At 44.1% G+C, this 19471-nt stretch overlaps 1 protein-coding gene across 3 annotated transcripts in view; it reads right to left on the reverse strand.

Moving 5' to 3' along the window:
* The window catches only part of rims1a (regulating synaptic membrane exocytosis 1a), a gene marked incomplete at both ends in the record, with an annotated part of 84548 nt that overhangs the window by 38325 nt on the left and 26752 nt on the right, over positions 1-19471 (reverse strand). For all 3 annotated transcript variants that reach the window (XM_079229580.1, XM_079229578.1, XM_079229579.1), the window contains 2 exons: positions 384-1069; positions 2556-2827. In XM_079229580.1, the coding sequence (XP_079085706.1) occupies positions 384-1069; positions 2556-2827 (958 nt within the window). The remainder of the gene's footprint in view (positions 1-383; positions 1070-2555; positions 2828-19471) is intronic.

Consider the following 19471-nt stretch of genomic DNA (forward strand, 5'->3'; position numbering starts at 1 on the left):
GCATTCTTTAAATGACACTTAAAATGGAAGCTCAGATTATTTTTAAAACGTACAGCACGTTGAGCTCCGTGGTCTATAGGAAATGTGCGATACAAATTAAGATTATTGTTATTATTATGTCATGTCGTATCAGTTTAGCACGTGATCTGAGAGATATGTGCGTGTGGTGATTTAGACTTGTTTTGTGTCGACGTGTCGTTAAAAGTACCTACTAAGTGTAAGAAGCTGCCATGAAGCAGTGGTGAACTTTCTCGAAATATAAAATTACCTCAGATATCTCATTTGATGGATAAACAAATGAATGACCTGACAGACGTCGATACTTTCCACACCCTCCCCTGGGGGACAGGAAAGGTAGTTTGTTTCCTGACATCGTCTCTCACCTCTCTCGCTGACACTTTCGATCTCTCCGTCCTCGCAGCTGCTGTACTCGGGCGTGGTCCCTCCCTCCTCCTCCGAGCTGCTGACGCTGGTCTGCCTCTTCCCTCCGGCGCCCATCCCCCGCTTCGACTTGTAGGGCCTCGGCGGCGGCGGGCGTAGGGACTCCGATTGGTCGGAGCTCAGCGAGTCGTTGCGCAGCATGCTCTCGGCCTTTTCCCGTTTGGTCCGTCTCACCACGGGCCCCTGGCCCAGGGCCGAGCCGGGAGGCTCTCTGAGTTCGGGGAGAATGGTCTGCTGGGCGAGGGTGTGCTCGTGCGGCCCGGCGACCCCACCCACCGTCCTCTGTCCGGGCCGCACGCCGTCCCCGGCCTCCCCTCCCACGCCCCCAACGCGACCCTGTGCGGCTGCAGGGTGGCCCCGGCCTCCAGGTGGGACCGGCCCCGCTTGGCGAGGGGGGCCCCCGCTGTGGTCCATGTGGTGGTAACCCCCCTCTTCTGTCCGCCTTACCCCGCCGACTCCTCCCACAGGGTCGTGGTCCAGAGAGCGGCCCTTCGACAGCCGCCGGCTCTCCCTGCGCTCCCTGGAATCCCCCCGGAGGTCCCGGTCCATGGAGACCTGGGTCTGCAGTCTAGGCTGACCCAGCCGGCGCTCTCCCCGACCATTTCCTCCGCCTCCCCTTCCATTTCTCCTGGGGAGCGATCAATATTTGGAGGGAGAGAGGAAAAAAACATTTAATGGTCAACATCGGTGGTCCAGTGACACATTCTACGATCCAGTGTGTTCTTCCATTACAATCAGAACGGCAGAGGAAACAGTGACACAGGCCGCTTACTTAGAGAGCTGTATATAAGACGTGAATGATGAATGCAGGATGATGCTCGATAACATAAATATTAACATATTCTACAAGGACTGTTTTCTTCCTGGTGGCTGAGAGGACGCAATTTAACAGAGTTAGTCAAACTCTGCCTGTGATGAACAGAATAGCAGCCGCCTCCGGCGGAGCCTATCAGGAAGTGTGTCTTAAACCCGCATTATTCCCAATGGCCAGCAGGGGGCAACTCTTCAAAGTCCCGTTAGATGTATAGAAGTCTATGAGAAAATTACTCAACTTCTCCCTTGATGTATAACAGGGTTCAACACATTTTGACTAATGGATTTCCATGACTTTAAACCAAATTTCCATGGCCAAACATTTTGTGAAATCTGGGTGTAAACAGTAAAAAGTGAGTAAATGTAGTATTTAAACTAACAATGAGAATACAAAGCATACAGTAAACCTTAAATGACTCAAATGAATGAGACAATAGTTTGATGAAAAGAATAAACATTTATATAGATGCCTGTATGTATGCCTGCTTATATTTTGAGCGTCTTTCTTTTAAAAGCATATTCATTATTTCAAACTCAGCGTAAATGAACGACATGAACACATGAATATAACACATTTACATGACTTTTAGAAAACTTTGGGGTTATTCCAGGTCTAAAATAACCATTTTAAAATGACATGACTTTTCCCGGTTTTCCATGACCGTACAAACCCTGTTATTATCCCAGTAAACATTGTAAACATGAGTTTATCGTCTCAGTCTCTAGTTTTAAGTCTTCTTCAACACAGTACGGTGTTTATTTAGTAAATTATGCTCCATTTATAGTAAAAATATAATATGAAGAAGGGTACGCTTTAGGGTGGGGCTACCTTGTGATTGACAGGCTGCTACCACGGCGGTCTAGGTGTTGCCTGTATTTTTGTCTTCGAACATTAACCTCACAGTGTGTTTTCAGTTAATTGTAACATTTAAAAAGGTCTCATTCAGCATTTGGTTGAATTTAACTCCACCCTCTTGTGTCACTTCAGGTTCCAAAAAAAAAAAGATTGCGACGGTCCAAAATGCTGAACTAGAGGATTCAAAACCGTAGTCCTACGGGTAATTTTCTCATAGACTTCTATACAATCTGACTTATTTTTGCCACCAGAGGAGTCGCCCCCTGCTGGCCATTAGAAAGAATGCAGGGTTAAGGTCAGATTGGCTTCACCTTTCCGACCCCGAGGTTGCCGCCTGGTTAAATAATGTAAAATGTTGGTATAGTGTGTAATACGTCTTCTGCATCACTTTAGCTAAACGGAACATTTCAATACGTCTTGTCCAACAACAATTGCTTCAGCTTACGTGTCTCGGGGCGGCTCGCTGCGCGACCGGGCGTCGGCGCCGGGCCCGGCCCCGGGGGCGCCCAGTCGGTTGGGGTCTTGGATCGCGGCGGTGGAGCCCGGAGGGGCTTGGGAGCGAGACCGAAGCTTCTGGTCGCCGAGCGCCTGGCACACGGACGGCTCGCTGACGGCCGACCCGAGGCCGGCGAGCTTCCCGGCCGGACCGGTGAACCACTCGCCCGGCTTGGTCAGGAGCTCCTGCTGCTTCCGGCAGTTATTACACACCCAGATCACCTAGTTTAGGAAAAAGAAGAGATTAGATTTGAAGAGAATTGGTTTGTCTGAGGTACGTAATGCGGCCGACGCTGGTATCACAGTGATGGTTCCAACAGGCAGCAGCCCAACACCTTGCCAACCAAAAAGCCTGGCTTCAATCGCAGTGACTGTGAAACAGGAAATGGAACATTGCACTTCCTAAAGAGCTGCACTGCTGCCAATGAGTGGTCCAGGGGAGAAAAAAAGGCTTTCATGGAAGTTTTTTCTCTTTTTTTCTAAGATCATAAGATGGCAGTTCTAGCGGGGAGCAGCTTGGCTTCCACTGTGGGCTGCGTCTGGCCTCCAAATGGAAGCACACAACGCCAACTGGATAACGAGAGGAGTTTTAAGTCGCTTGCCAAAGCAGAATCTCCCGTCTTCTTGCTTTCTATTTGTCCCGTCACACATATGTACACCGACTATACGTTGGCTGCGTTCGCACGCTACAGCGGAGAGTCCAATTTCTGATTTCATTATGTTTTTTACGCTGTCTACAGTGCTCACACTTGAAATCATTCTTTCACATCGTTGTTCCCCAAAGAAACTTTGATTCACTGGCAGATTTTTTTAAGTTGATCAATAACGAGTTGATGAGCGTCAATACAGAGACAAGAACGATATTTTTGGTACTTTAAATGCCACATACATTTCCAAACTTATTTTTTTGTTCATTTACCTAAAAAACAAGCCACACCAGGCAGAGTTTAGGAACAACTCAATCAGTTAACAGGAGAATAAAACGGCCCAAATTTTGCTAATGGACTGCATCAAAGTATTTCCCCTTAAACAAACATACCAAAAAAAATCCAAATGATTGCTATTGACCCAACAACAAATCAATAAAATAATGGCAGATAAATAATAAATCTGATCCTTAATTACAGGCCTAGCAGTGATCCCAACCTTTATTCTACTTCAGGGAAAGACTTTTTTTTTTTTTTAAGAATCATAACTCACGGTCAAATTACCAGTTATTCCTGCAGCTTTTGACAGCATCTCACACTCTTCCTCAGTTTTGCAAGTCAGTGCACAAAACACACGCAGCTCTTTCTGGTCCAGCCCACCGTCTGCCTCCCAGCGACTAGCAACACTGCAGAATGCTGCCTCCAAGAGGCTTCAAGTCCAAATTGGCTCTTCCATCAGTTATTTCCCTAACTTTAATCATGTTTTTGTTGTATTAATATTCATATTTAAATGTAATCAAAAAAGTATCTTCTCCTTGAGCTCAGTGGACTCCACCCACTGAGGGGGGATGTGTTGAAAGCTCTGGAATTTAGGAACCAGTCCAAGGCCTCGTTGTTTACGGTGACAAACAAGTTTTAGAGAGGAACGGATGATTAACTGAATATGAATATGTTCTTGCATATTAAGATACACAGAGTGCTGGTTGTTGTGCTACAAAACGGGACATGTGACCTACATGTGACGACTCAGAACATGTTTGTTTTTTTGACAATTGTTCATTTCTCCGACTGATTGGCAAACGATTCCGATCTACTCGGCTTTCACCGACCTGGTGGCATCATGAGACGATAAGCTGATTACACACACGGAACTGAGGCGCATTAAACACAAGCGCGGCGATGAGCGGACGCGGGGGTTAAGGCCAAGAACTGGAGAAGAGGATTCATCCGGAAAGAGCAGGAGGGCCTGCAGTGCGAACGCGGCCCGTGCGGTCGTCCTCGTCCTCTGTTGACGACGGATGGGGGGGATGAAAGAGAGGGAGGAGGATGGAGGACGAGGAGGTTAGAGTCGGTCCCTCTCCTCCAGCCACCAGGGTTCTCATTACTCCTGAACACTCCCCGATGACTCCTTAAAAGAGAGCTAAAATAAAACACTCTGGCATCGGCTAACTCCCCCCCCCCATTCTACTTCTCCCTCCTCCAGATTGCTTTTGATTAAAGCTACAAAAGCCGAGGAGAAAAACAGCTTTACACCAACGCGGCTATATTTATCCTGCCAAACACCCCAGCACCACCAGGGAGAGGGAGAATGTGTGCTCTCTCACACACACACACACACACACACACACACACAGCAAAGAAAGCAAAACACTGCCTCATGTGGGACATCATAGCTTTGGTGAAAACATCCACCAATCTGTTATTTTTCTGCAGCCAGACCGACGAGGTGGACGCGGCAGCCAGATGGAGCCGCAGCGCCGCCCACCAACAGGACAGGAAGTGAGGACTTTGAACGCATCCTTTAGGAATTTGATTGTAGATTCTGAATTTAGTTCTGGCATTTCATCTCACCGAACAGAGAAACGACTTCTGATTTCAAAACGCTGTCCGCAAAGTGACACTTCCAGAAATTGTTCAGTGCTGGAATATATATATATATATATATATATATATATATATATATATATATATATATATATATATATATATATATATTTTTTTTTTTATTTTTTTTTTTTAAAGGGCTGCAACTAGTAATAATTGTTTTGTGCCCATCACAAGTTGCCAAAGTGTAAACTGCAAATTACTAGTTTTGTTCAAAACCCTAAACTATTAGATTCACGATTACGCAAAGCAGACAAATAATAAATAATCCTCATATTTGAGACACTGGAACCGTGAATCATTTGACTTGTTTGCTTGATAAATGGGCGACGAAAGCAGTGAACCATTTATCAGAATTGTTTTGGAGTAATCTTCCGTCAATCAACTGATAGTTTAGGGTTTCCACTGGAAACGCAACTACTTAAATGTACCTCAAGCACAATCTTGAGGTACAAGTACGAACGACTCGGGGTCGTACGGCTCGTTGTCAAGGTTGTGTGCTTCTTTCACCGAGACATGTCAAGATGTCTGAAAAAGGCACGTGGAAAACATTTTTAAAAGCTTAACAATTGCTTAATTGTGATATAATGCATTGCTAAATATCACTATCTTAAATTTAAAGTAGTAGTGCAGTGCTTTGTAGCGAGGATTTTGATGAAGCTCCACCTAGTACAGCTGCAACATTCAACAAGAAACGCAAAGAAGTCATTCCAAATCATACTTTTATTAAGTACATTTTGCAAAAATCCTGAGAACACAGTGTTGTACTTTTTACTCGAGTAAGAAATCTGCACGCTTCTGTCCACCGTGCTGTACGCTGACTGACTGTGTGGCAACTTCAGAACTGTGATGGTAAATAACCACAACTCACATGTGGTCAACTCCACACTTATTGTGAATACAGAATAACAAAAAAAATATATAAAAAGATTCATATTTCTCATTCTGCAGGTCATTTCTTGGATGCAAAGGAATTCAAACTCAATGAGATGTAAACCAGATTCATAGGACGTGTACTTATGTTTCTTAAAGTTAAGCTCAAAAGACTGCAGAACCGACTTCTGGATGTTAATGTTCAGTTAGTTTTATTTGTTTTGCCTCCTGAATGTGGTCTAGAAATAAAGCAAAAACAACCACATGCAACTGATCTGCAATATAACTATAAACACATTACAGAAACAGGAAAAACTCAATAGAAATAATTTTCTCAAAAGAAATATAGACTCCCAGTAGGAATGTATAAATAATAAATGGCGTGCAAACCAGTTGACCACCCACAAAACTGTTTTTTTAAGTAACTTTTGTCGATAATTTGTCCCTGTACTCTTTAAGGAACTACTCGGAGAAAGTAAAACCAAATGTGGTGTCCTGGAAACCTAAACTTTTGATGTCTTTCCTCCGGAAAGGTAACGCTCGCCGTGTAAACTCAACAGCTCTGACCGTGCCACTTGGCATAGCAGTTCCTATACGGCATTAAACACAGGGGCACCTGGCAGCTTTGGCATATCCAGGACGTCATCTGGTGTCTCCCATGGTCTCTGCAGTGGCTGCACTGCATGCTCCCAACAACCTGGTACCACTTGGTCGGCTGGATGACCGCAGGGAGGTGCTCCCATGATGTCGAGTTTGGCTTGTATCGTCTCGGCCTGTATCTCCGTTGGTCACAATTGCAGCAGCCGCCGCACCTTGGTCGCCTGAAAACGGGTGCTCTATATTGCCGGTATCCCCTGGCCTGGTAGGGGTGGAACCCAGCAGCTCTCCTGGCTCCCCTCCGACGAGACCTGGTCCACGAAGCTCGGAGGGGTGGGGACCAGGGTGATGCAGGGGATGAGAACGGGACACTAGGAGATGGACGCAGATCCACATGGGAAGAATGGGCAGAACACCACCATTCTTCTTCATCATCATCATCATCATCATCATCATCAGCAGCAGCAGCGCTTGCAGCTAAAGGATTCTTCTCCTCTTGACTGAAACTACACACACACACACACACACACACACACACACACAGGGATTAATTCATTAAAAAAACGAACTAACTAGCAGTGGAGGTGCAACAGGAGTCTTCTACATAATGCTGCTACAAGAAGAGGGAGCCTGGTTCCAGACCTCACCACATACATTTTAAAAGAAATCTAGAATAAGAGTAAAATGTATACTGCCAATTCAGACGGATAGTAAGGTAACCAATAGGTACTGGAGCTCGTCGAAATTCAAGAATTGTTTTTAATTAGCTGATTATACACGAGCAAATATTCTACTGTGTTTGTCAATAAGCTAACACTAAAAAACAAAAAAGGCACATAACGTTTAAACACTCATAAATGTTGTATAATAAACTACACAAATGTTGCAATATTGTCCGACACAAAGTAACGGCGCTGGTTTACGTTACCTTTCAAGAAGCTACGGCTAGCTAGCATCATGCTAGCTAGAATCAAGCTAGCCAGCTAACGCTCATTAGCATAGCCAGCCCCTTACACGAGCACATAACCTAACTTAGATAGTTAATTCTGAGACTATGCAGGTCAAATGTAACACAGTGACATACATATTAGTGGCCAAACTCCCAGTACAGAAAGCGAACTGGCGCTTAATGCGCAATGGTTTTCATTCGTAATTGCCCATGACTTGCTCTCAGTTGCTAGGTGAAGACGGTGCTAGCTAGCTAGTTAGCCACCCATAAAGAGCTGCTGGATGTAGCCGCACTTACTCTTCCCACTCGGACTCCATCGTTGTTCCGGGCACGTCGGCGTCGTCTGCGAAGCGCCAGTCGGCGGCGCGGTCCGCGTAGCGCTCACCCCACGCGGGCTTCTCGTTCACGAGAAGGATTTTGACACGTTTGCCTGACATTTTGTTTCGTTGGCGGAGGATTCAAGTGCAACGAGTCGCGTCCACAAGGTTCACGCACCTGCTGCGTGACGTGACCTGTCTGCTGCGGACACACGCTCAGCTCGACCCCTGACGCCGGATGACGACCGGAGACAGCGCGTGTACTTCTTCTTCTGTGGTTTTTAATGTCACCCAAATGTTTTTCCATCATTATTTATTGTATTTAATAGTACTATAGTATTCTGTTTCAAATAGTCTGAATAGGACCAGATTCATAGTTGTATACAGTACATGAGTATACAGTATAATATTAAGTTATCATACTGAGAACGAGTAGCCATACTTTCTGTGTTTTATGTTTCCACGTTCGAACTCTATAGTATTCCTTTTGGTATTTTTGCTGTGCTATTTGTATAGTATTTTTATCATTTTTCTTTTGCAATTTGTTGTGCCAAGACAATGTTCTGTTTGTCACAACAAGTAACACTTCATTCTGTGTTTGAATGCAACATAAATCATTATTAATATTATTAGTTGGTGCTCTAGTTCAGTAAATTAGTTTATAGGGTTGATATTTTCTCATTCAATTACTCAATCTGATTTATCTTCATCAGAGTATACAACACAGTCAAATCAAGGGCAGGTTTAGGAGTGTATATACACTGTTGTTTTTGTAAAAAAACTAAAAACCTTGAACTTGAGCTTCTCAAATCACACAGTCATCTGTTCCGTTGTTAACATGCACATTTTGATGAAAGCAGCAGAAATGAAGCCGAACGTGCGCTGACCTCCGTCTCTCCTTTTAAACTCCTGCCCTATCCGAACCACTTTAGCCTAAGTTCTTAGTTTATTGGGCAATACAACCAAAACGATGACATATCTGGACATTATCTTAACGGTGTTCAACGTCACCATTGTAACATGTCTCTGCATCAACTGTAAATCTGATGTATGTCTGTGCTGCAAAGCCAAAATACATGATCCTGACAAAAAAATGAAAAATAACTGAAATGGTTTAGTTAAAGTTCTACGCCATGTTTCGGGTTAGCTTGTCACGCCTGTCCTCTCTACGAGTCCATGTCATTCCCTGCAGAAGCAGTTTTGTGGGTGTCACCTTGTTTGTTTTGGCGAGGCGCCGTCAGAGTGCGTTGATACCGGCAGAACAAACGGCCAGCGTTGTGGACATGGAGCGCCGAGCTGTTATTTTTATAAGAGACTCCCTTAAGCCCATAGTAATCCCTGTATTAGATCACACTATGATGGTGAAATAAGCACCAGAGAGGAGGAAACACACACAGACACACACACATTATCATACAAACCATACGTACAATCAAATATATGCACGAGCAGCGATGCATAGATGCAAACGCCTGCTCTGATCCATACACACACACACACACACACACACACACATACACACACGTGCAAAGTGTCACATGACCACAGTAAGACCCCCCCTCTAGATGAGTTAGTGAGTGAAGAAGAGAGCCTGAGAGAGAGAATAGCATCTCCACAGATGGAAACTAGGACACCAAACCCCTGTGTGTGTGTGTGTGTGTTTGTTTTTTTTGCGTTCTGCTGCATCTGCCTGTGTGTGTGTGTGTGTGTGTGTGTTTTCATCTGTGCATGTGTCTATTTGCGTCTGTTGAGGAGCCCTCATGTGTGTGTGCCTTCACTGCTCCTGTGGAGGGCCTGCATGGTGCGTTTGGGTGCATACGATACAGTGGAGCAAAGACAAATCCAGCGCTGATGGAGTTTATGGGAAAATAGGAGGATGTTGAAAGAATTTTCCAGGACGTCTTATTTTGTTTTCTCTCTCCATGTGTTTTCCCAGTGACTGGAACATTTTGTCAAATGGTTTCCGGGTTTTCCAAAACGCAGGGGAAAACCCTGGGAAAGGAACTTGTCAGACCAGAACTTTCCGTGTAGTTTGTCTTAAGTTAAGCCGACATCTCCAGACAGCATCACTAAAAGGGATTTAACAGCCTTAAAATAATGATAGTTGTCGTCATTCTGTCACAGAGGATATCCAAGCGTGTCCCATAGCCACAGATTGGTGGGTACAACCCAGCAGGTGTGACCACGTGTACCCTAAAAGGGTAGAGGAGGCTCAACGAAGTATTGCGTCATCCGACGACAGCTTGACGTATGGCAGCGGCGGCGCGTGAGGGCGGGCGCCGTAACCCGGCCGTCTATAAATCCCGCGCTAAGGATGAAAGACGGCCACAAAGGAGATTAGTGTCCACATCCGCTAATGAGGTAATATATCAGCACAGCGCGGCACCCGCAGTAAAACACACACACACACACACACACACACACACACGTATATACCGAACACACACACACACACACACACACACACACACACACACACAAACACCGGCACAGAAAGCTCACACACCAATAAGTGCGTTTGCAGACGCCAAAGTGCAACGGGTTTGTACTGTAACACGTGGAACACGAGTCCTACAAGCAGGCACAATGCATGATGGGTAACACACACTCTCTCTCTCACCAAACACACACACACTATTGGTAATAAGATGAAGACTTTATGGACATGCATGGATGTCAGGGTGTGGGTAGTCATAATGCTGCACTTCCCCTTTTCCACCACTGAATGTCTCTATTTAGCAAATGTAGCACCAAGTAATGAGTGTGTGTGTGTGTGTGTGTGTGTGTGTGTGTGTGTGTGTGTGTGTGTGTGTGTGTGTGTGTGTGTGTGTGCGTGCGTGCGTGTGTGTGTGTGTGTGTGTAGATGAAAGACTAAAACAGAGATTACTTTTGTGTTGATTGTTAAAATAACCTTTGCAGTAACTGAGACACAAAGTCTTCATCACCACAGTAGTCCTTTAAATAATGAGGGAGTTCACAAATTTGCCAAAGACATCAAACGGCCTTAGCCATGTTGACTTTTTTGCAACCAATACTCAGAAGTTACTGGAGGAGTGACGTAGTGACACCTTATACGACTCTGGCAGCGACCTGTCAATCACTCTCAACCCACCCTAAATGGATCATAATTTTTGTTGTTTATTTTTTTTTTTAATGTTTATTTTTGCGACCAGAGGAGTCGCCCCCTGCTGGTCAGTGGAGAGAATGCTCGTTTTAAGACACTTCCACATTGGCTTCACTCGACAGAACCGGAGGTTGCCGCCTGATGTACATGTAGACATCTAGAATGTCAATACATACTGTATGTCCCATTGAACATAGAATGCAATGGGGAAGAAACAGTTTTCTAACTTTAAAGCTATGGATCCTGAAGTTAAAGCATTTAAAGTGGAAACAGATATCCCAAATGGATTATGGAGTTATCAGACCCACATTCGAAACTTCTTAAAGTTTTGTAACCACAGAAATATCTTCCTGATGAAAGTCGTAGACATTTAAACGAAGGTAACTAAGGTTTGTATGACTTTGCCAAAAGTTATTCCTCATTTTTCGTGCATTTTCCAGCAACACGTGTCGTTACATGACTATAGTCTTCTTCAAAATAAACTCCCTTATTCACAAGAAACAACTTTGTTAGGTGCAACCAAACTTTCGGAAAAGATTGTCCTCTGGGTTTAAAGAACTCCGGAAGTGGCGTGACTTCAGTACAGAGGTTGCGTGACTAATACATCAACGTTGACTTCTCGTTTCACATGAGGCCCGAACAGCGGCGTCCTGGAGGAACGCTGCATGGGACAACATGGAGCTCTCTGTCTCGGCAAACAAAGTTCATTTGAGCACGTGAACGTGTCTTCCTTGTAGCTGTGTGTGAACGACAGAGTGTGTGTGTGTGTGTGTGTGTTTTTCTTGTGTCAGCCGGCTTTCGTAAGGGAGTGTATACGGCAACAACCAGGAGAGAGAGATGGCCCCCTTAAGACCAGTCAATGAGAGATGGACGTGGAGACGGACGCAGCTAGCGAGACGGCGATCAATAGTAATCATGAGGCGCTGTGGCGTTAACAGCAGATGACACATCGCTCAGGCTTCTTCTAGAGCGCTGCACCCCGACACAAAGCGGCACGGACACATCATTCCTTGTAGGCTTTTGAAATCGATAGATATACATTTGCACAAGTAGGCACATGGTAAGATTGTTTCCCCGTATTTTTTATTTGGGCCTTTATTTGATAGCTCATTCCTCTCACGGAGCGGGACGGTCACGGTGGCTAAAGCGCAGGGAGCCGTGTCAACTTCCATCGCGGCCAACAGACACAGGGTTAGTGGCATCGTGACCCAGACCAAAGGAAACCAGCTCGGCACTCTGTGATGCTTGGAGCAAACCTACGCAAGCATGACACAGACTTGTCCCCATGACACAGACTTGTCGTCATGGTTGACACGCAACCATGGCGTCGACGTGGCGGCAAGAAGGTTGAACGGTCATGTGATGGATGAACACCGCGGGCCGACGGTGACAAATCCCTAAAAGGGAGACAGGACGGGGTGAGGGAGAGAAACTGCTTTGATGCCGGGAAGACGGTCAGAAAAGGTCCATCCATCCATCCATCCATCCATGGATGGATCATTCCAGATGTTGTATGAGGATACGCTGCTTTAAGTGTCTACGGCGTTGATCAGTGCCTCTGGTAGGCGCTACAGAGCACTGTACGCCAAAACATCTGCACTATCTGCACTTTGACTACTGTATTTAATGTCTTTTTTTAATTGATCTTGTTTACTGTATATTGTGTGTATAAGTGCGAAGAGCAAAGTGAAACGGGAGTCAAATTCCATGTATGTGCAAACTTACATGGCCATTAAAGCTGATTCTGATTCTGATGAAGTCGTTTTGTTGCTCAAACCTAACTAAGTTCACGTCTTCTGCTCAACCTAATCAAGTAGTTTTCTTCCCTAAACCCAAATGAGTTGTTACCTGTGAAGACGGTAGTTTATTTTGAAAAGACTGTACGCGTGTAACGGCCGGAAATTGACACGTGCTTCTGGAATGTCTTTGGAAAACGCCTGTAAAGTGAGGAGTGACTTTTTATAAGATATCATACGAAAAGTTGCATGAAACGTTGCATTAGGATATTAGGATTTGTTGCTGTGGTTAACAACATCAGTGGATACAGTCATTCTGAATCAGAACTAAAGAGTCTAAAAACAGCTGAGCAGTGTGAGTTATAGCCCCATAAAAGCACAGATCACTCCTCAGAAATACATCCCTGGACATTACAATTAGAGAGAAGGAGGTGTGTGTGTGTGTGTGTGTGTGTGTGTGTGTGTGTGTGTGTGTGTGTGTGTGTGTGTGTGTGTGTGTGTGTGTGTGAGAAAAAGAAGCACACCGCACTCCTGAGTCTCCCACGAGAAGAGGAATATCAAGACTTCAAAAGCGGCCCTTTCTGTGAGAAACACTTGGCTCCATTGCAACAACACACACTCATCTCTCCATGAGAGCTCAGCCACCGCTGCAGATAATGAGCCCTGAATATGATTAGCACCTCACACGAGGCTGCATGCGCCACACACTGTGCATCGCTACGCGTATTACAACTTTATTTATCTCTCTATCGTCGGCTCTCACAGATGTTCTTTTGAAGGCAAGGCAGCGCCCTCACCGCAGGTCACTCACTCAAAATGAATACGCTGTAAAGAAAAGATGACGTTCGTGAGAGAAAATGTATCGGCCGTTAAAGCTTACATTCTCTTTTTTGGTGTCCCAGAACTTTTTTAATAACACGAATAATCAAAAAGCAAGCCGTAGAGAATATAACCTTGGACGCTATGTTGTGTGGTTAAGTCCATGTGTCTCAATTATTGAAGAGAGCTTACGGTAAGTGACCTGCTTATGTAAGACCAGCTGGCATCAAGACCACTGAAAGTCAACAAACTATGAACATTAGCACAACTAGCTCAATCAAAGACCAGAACCGGCAGAAACCAGTTTGTTTTTTATGTTTTTGAGACTTTCATATAAATAGATAAGGCACCATCTTGAACACAGTCTCCAGTTTGCTTACTAGATCCATGGACTGAAGAAATTAAAAAAACTAAAGCTCACACCATCTGCAGGAAGCCCAAACAAAACTGACTGGTCCCGCTGTTTCAAGTTGTATATAAATATAGTTCATGTGCCACATATTCCCAGGGACTGACCTCAAAGACCCACGTAAACCCAGTTTAAAAAGCACTGTATTCAATAAAAGTGATTTTGGTTGTTAGTTATTATTAAGGCCACTGGAACACTGTTACACAACGTTTAACCTACAACTAGTAAAAAACAGCTTGAAACCATTGCATGAGAGTCTAGGGAGCAGAGCTTGATAGCTGTCCGCTGCTGGCCGATGCTACGCTATTATTTTCCAGCAGTGGTGTATAAAGTACCCATGTTGAAGATAACTGTGTTGGCTGTGATCCATCCACATATATTATGTTCAAAATAATATATTGTACCTAAGTATACTCTTGCATCCACTATGAACTTATCATCATAATTCTACAAAAAGCAATATGACACTATGAAGGAGTTTTAACAGTGTGGTTATAAGTTTGCTCATTCCACCCGGTACCGGGCCGTGGGTCCCTTGGTATCGGTCTGTGGGTCCCTTGGTACCGGTCCGTGGGTCCCTTGGTACCGGGCCGTGGGGCCCTTGGTACCGGGCCGCACAGAAAGTTAAATTAAATTTAAAAAATCAAAGCCGGAAAGATGTTTTATTGTGAAAAATGACCGATACATCCGTCTGTGGTAACCTCAGACGTAACCTCTTGATACATGTCAAGATGTTACGTTACCCTAAAAATGAAACTTAAAAGTCTGTTTAAATTTTGCTGGTGTTCTGGATTAAAACCAAGGCAGAGTATCCTGAGATCGCCAAAAAAACACAAAAACCTGCCTCCATTTTCAACATCCTGTCTTTGTGCAGCGGGTTATAAGTTAAGCAGTAGACTGGACTAAAGGTTTAGTTAAGACTAGAGTCAGTAGACTGGAGTAAAGGTTTAGTTAAGACTAGAGTCAGTAGACTGGACTAAAGGTTTAGTTAGGAGTAGAGTCAGTAGACTGGACTAAAGGTTTAGTTAGGAGTAGAGTCAGTAGACTGGACTAAAGGTTTAGTTAGGAGTAGAGTCAGTAGACTGGACTAAAGGTTTAGTTAGGAGTAGAGTCAGTAGACTGGAGTAAAGGTTTAGTTAGGAGTAGAGTCAGTAGACTGGACTAAAGGTTTAGTTAAGACTAGAGTCAGTAGACTGGACTAAAGGTTTAGTTAGGAGTAGAGTCAGTAGACTGGACTAAAGGTTTAGTTAGGAGTAGAGTCAGTAGACTGGACTAAAGGTTTAGTTAGCAGTAGAGTCAGTAGACTGGACTAAAGGTTTAGTTAGGAGTAGAGTCAGTAGACTGGACTAAAGGTTTAGTTAGGAGTAGAGTCAGTAGACTGGACTAAAGGTTTAGTTAGGACTAGAGTCAGTAGACTGGACTAAAGGTTTAGTTAGGAGTAGAGTCAGTAGACTGGAGTAAAGGTTTAGTTAAGAGTAGAGTCAGTAGACTGGACTAAAGGTTTAGTTAGCAGTAGAGTCAGTAGACTGGACTAAAGGTTTAGTTAGGAGTAGAGTCAGTAGACTGGACTAAAGGTTTAGTTAGGAGTAGAGTCAGTAGACTGGACTAAAGGTTTAGTTAAGAGTAGAGTCAGTAGACTGGACTAAAGGTTTAGTTAGGAGTAGAGTCAGTAGACTGGACTAAAGGTTTAGTTAGGAGTAGAGTCAGTAGACTGGACTAAAGGTTTAGTTAGGAGTAGAGTCAGTAGACTGGAGTAAAGGTTTAGTTAGCAGTAGAGTCAGTAGACTGGAGTAAAGGTTTAGTTAAGAGTAGAGTCAGTAGACTGGACTAAAGGTTTAGTTAGCAGTAGAGTCAGTAGACTGGACTAAAGGTTTAGTTAGGAGTAGAGTCAGTAGACTGGACTAAAGGTTTAGTTAGGAGTAGAGTCAGTAGACTGGACTAAAGGTTTAGTTAGGAGTAGAGTCAGTAGACTGGACTAAAGGTTTAGTTAGGAGTAGAGTCAGTAGACTGGACTAAAGGTTTAGTTAGGAGTAGAGTCAGTAGACTGGAGTAAAGGTTTAGTTAGCAGTAGAGTCAGTAGACTGGACTAAAGGTTTAGTTAGGAGTAGAGTCAGTAGACTGGACATAAGAACACACGTCAGGTGTCGTAGTCTCCTGTCTCCCGAGGTCGGACCCGGTCCGTGAACATATTGTCTTCACGTAACCGGTCCGTGACGAATAAAGGTTTGTGACGCTGGACTAGAGGATGTAGAGGAAAATGCAGAACATTGTGATCCGCAAAACCTGCTTGGTGGAGTCTGTGTTCCACCACAGTCCCGGATGTTTTTGTTTTTTTCTAAAGATGAATTTGATTTTGTAGCGAGTAACGAAGGTTTCAGGGGAAATGTATCGGAGTAAAAGTAACAGTTTTCTTTGCAAAATGTAGTGAAGTAAAAGTAAAAGTAAACAGAAATATAAATAGTAAAGTAGAGTACAGATATCCAAAAAAACTACTTAAGTAGTATTTCTACTTTGTTACTGTACACCACTGTTTTCCAGTCTGCATTTGAGGGGCGGGACTACGCAAAGGGTTGATTAAATGTTGAAATTAACCGATTACCCATTTCTATGGGGACCTCTTGGATCTCTCTCATGGACGCCTGGGTGTGTCGGGAATGTCCGCGCCCACACTTTTACTTTCACTTTGAGTATTTCGTTTGAGTAGAGTGGAAAAAGTCGGCAGAGTAACTTTGCATTTTTGGAGCGTGGGTGCCAGGCAAGATGAATCAATTCACAAGTAATTAAATGAATCCAAGCTATACAGCCAGCGCTACATACGGCCTCCATTCTGCCAAAACTTTCCTCTTTAGAGCCAGTGATTGTTGGTCGGAGCTTTAGCAGGGGAGTGAGACTACAGCACACCAAAGCACTCTTGGACAGCCGCGGCGTTCGAGCCCAGCCAAGTATCATCGAAGTGCCGGTTTGGCAGCTGCCCTGAGGGAAAGCAGCCAAGGCCAAGTACGGTTCTAAACCTGACACAACTACACAAGCAGGGGAAGGTGTTAAAGGCCGCTGGGAACGTTTTCTCCAGCAGTATCATTTCGGATGATTCTGCCCAACTCCTGTTTAACCGGGCCACACGACAGAGGTCGTTCTCTTTGCAGCTATGGAGCAGGCCAACACACCAATGTATGTGTCACCAACCCCAAGAAACAGGACAGATGGTTAAGGGTCCAAGTCCAAGGTCAACCACATGCTTCTCCGCTGTGGCAGTGGAATAGGTTGCTTTGATGCGGTTTGCTTGGGGTCTGGGGTCCGATGGGTTCACGCATCAAACGCAGCAATCGTTTGATATTTGGCGATATTGGTTCATTAGTTAAGAGAGTTTTCACTTTCTGGAGTCTCGGCTGGTGCACAGTGATGCCAAGACCCCAGATAGTCACTGCGTCCGTAAACCAAAACAAAAGACATAACATATCTTTTGTTGTTTGTTTATGTGATCTACCTATGAGGTCCAAGTTGTGTCCATGCATCAAATGCATGCTGGGTATCAGTAGTTATGTAAAACAACGGATGAATGGATTGTTTTACTCTGGATGATGTAGTAATATTCAACCAGGAAGGCTCCTGCTGCTGCTTATTGTTACTAGTACTACTGACACAACGTGAGAGAGTAACAGACACATGGACAGACAGACAGACTGATAGGGGCACACATACATACAGTCTGAACCCACTAAGATGGATTGTTTTCAAGGTTGCAGGCAGAGTTATGAAGTCCAGAAAAGACACACACAAAAGAAACACAGCACTCACCACTTTGTCCTCCTGCAGCCCCAGTCAGCCATCCATGTATGATGAAAAGAAAGACAGAGAGAATGTGAGCAAAGATGATATCTGAAAGCATGGCAATGATCCTACAGCCCAACCAGCAACAACCACGGTAACACACAGATATTTCACTTTCCAATGGCGGTACAATTACTGAGCAGATAAGAACATGCTGCCACTCTTTTGAGCCAGATTTAAGTTGAAATGTTCAACTAAAGATATGAACTCTTGGTAGTCGGAGACATGGTGCAAATCACAGTCTCTGGTTTCAAAGTCACACACCATTGGAAAAATGAATATGTGGATTTTCAGAATTATGAGCGATTATGTGATTGTTCAAATCCTCTCCTCTGCTGTCACTGAGTCACGCGGAGCGGAGGAGAGACGGGAAAGGAAGGGTCACGTTGTTGGTAGCAGAGCCGGACTGGGCTGGTCTCCGCCCAAATGTGCTACTTTTGATCAAGATGGTAGATGAAATTAGTGAAAATAATATTAACAAGCAAGCTGTCATTGCAGGATAAAAAACAGAGAAACCAAATTCAGTGCTGACGGATTCTGCGTTTTTAGCTGAGTAGGATCAGAGAACATTGGGGTCAAAACCTGGAGCTGGAAGTGAAGTGAAGTAGCACCGGTGCGTTTTAGGTGGAGTGAGACGATCTTTTTAATGCTGCATTGTTCTCAGTTCCAGTCACATGGAGACTTACTGCAGGAGGCAATTTGGCCGTGTGTGCTCGGATTAATTTGGCATGCAGTTAACACACCAGTCATAATTTTGTGTTCGTAAAAACTCAAAACTCAAGGTTAAAAGAACAACAAGATGAGGTTATTTTTAAGAATGGTTTAACTTTTTAGGAAATTAGTGTATTTCGGTTGAAGGGTTAGATGAGACGCCTGTTGCCGTATTAGCCTAGCTTAGCGAGAGACTAGAATCAGGGGGAAACCAGCCTGTTTTTCTCTAAAGTCCACAATTATGACGACCAAAACCTGTAAAGCTCACTATGATCACGTTTTATATTGTTTGTTTCACAAATAAACAAATGTAAAAATGATAATCAGAGCTGGAGTTAGGTGGTAAGCTAGCTTAGCACAGGCTAAACATAGACCTAGGCTGCTAGCACCTTTTAAGTTTTTAACACAAACAGAAATGTGAACACAACTTCTTGCCAAACTCAAATTTAACCGACCATCCATGGTAGGTTTATTTTTTCACTTTGAAGAGAGGCTAGCTGTTAAGCATAGAAAGCATAGAAAGCATACGCATAGAAACAGAAGCAAATGTCAAGAAATTTGTATTTTAAATGTGTTTCATGAAATATTAAACTATTATCTTCATAGTGCTTGGACAAACAACCAAGGTTGTCGTTTTTTATTCTGGTACAGTGTCAAATTTCCAAACTGTATTATTTCTTTTAGTTATTTTTCTCATCATAAAATGAACACTGTGAAGACACATCTCTACCATTACGCAATAACAACAGTATCGTATTAAGAAATACATACAAACATGTACGAGTCTGTGAGGATGTTGTATACTTCTGTGTGTGTGTGTGTGTGTGTGTGTGTGTGTGTGTGTGTGTGTGTGTGTGTGTGTGTGTAAACAAGTGCAAAATCCACCTTTCAAAGACCTTCTCCCGCTGAATGCAGCCGCCCCAACACAGCACCCAGGACCCCTCAGCTGAACTCTCCCCGTGTCAGGCAGTA

The sequence above is a fragment of the Taurulus bubalis genome, assembly GCF_910589615.1.
Source record: "Taurulus bubalis genome assembly, chromosome: 14".
In the NCBI taxonomy this organism is placed as follows: domain Eukaryota; kingdom Metazoa; phylum Chordata; class Actinopteri; order Perciformes; family Cottidae; genus Taurulus; species Taurulus bubalis.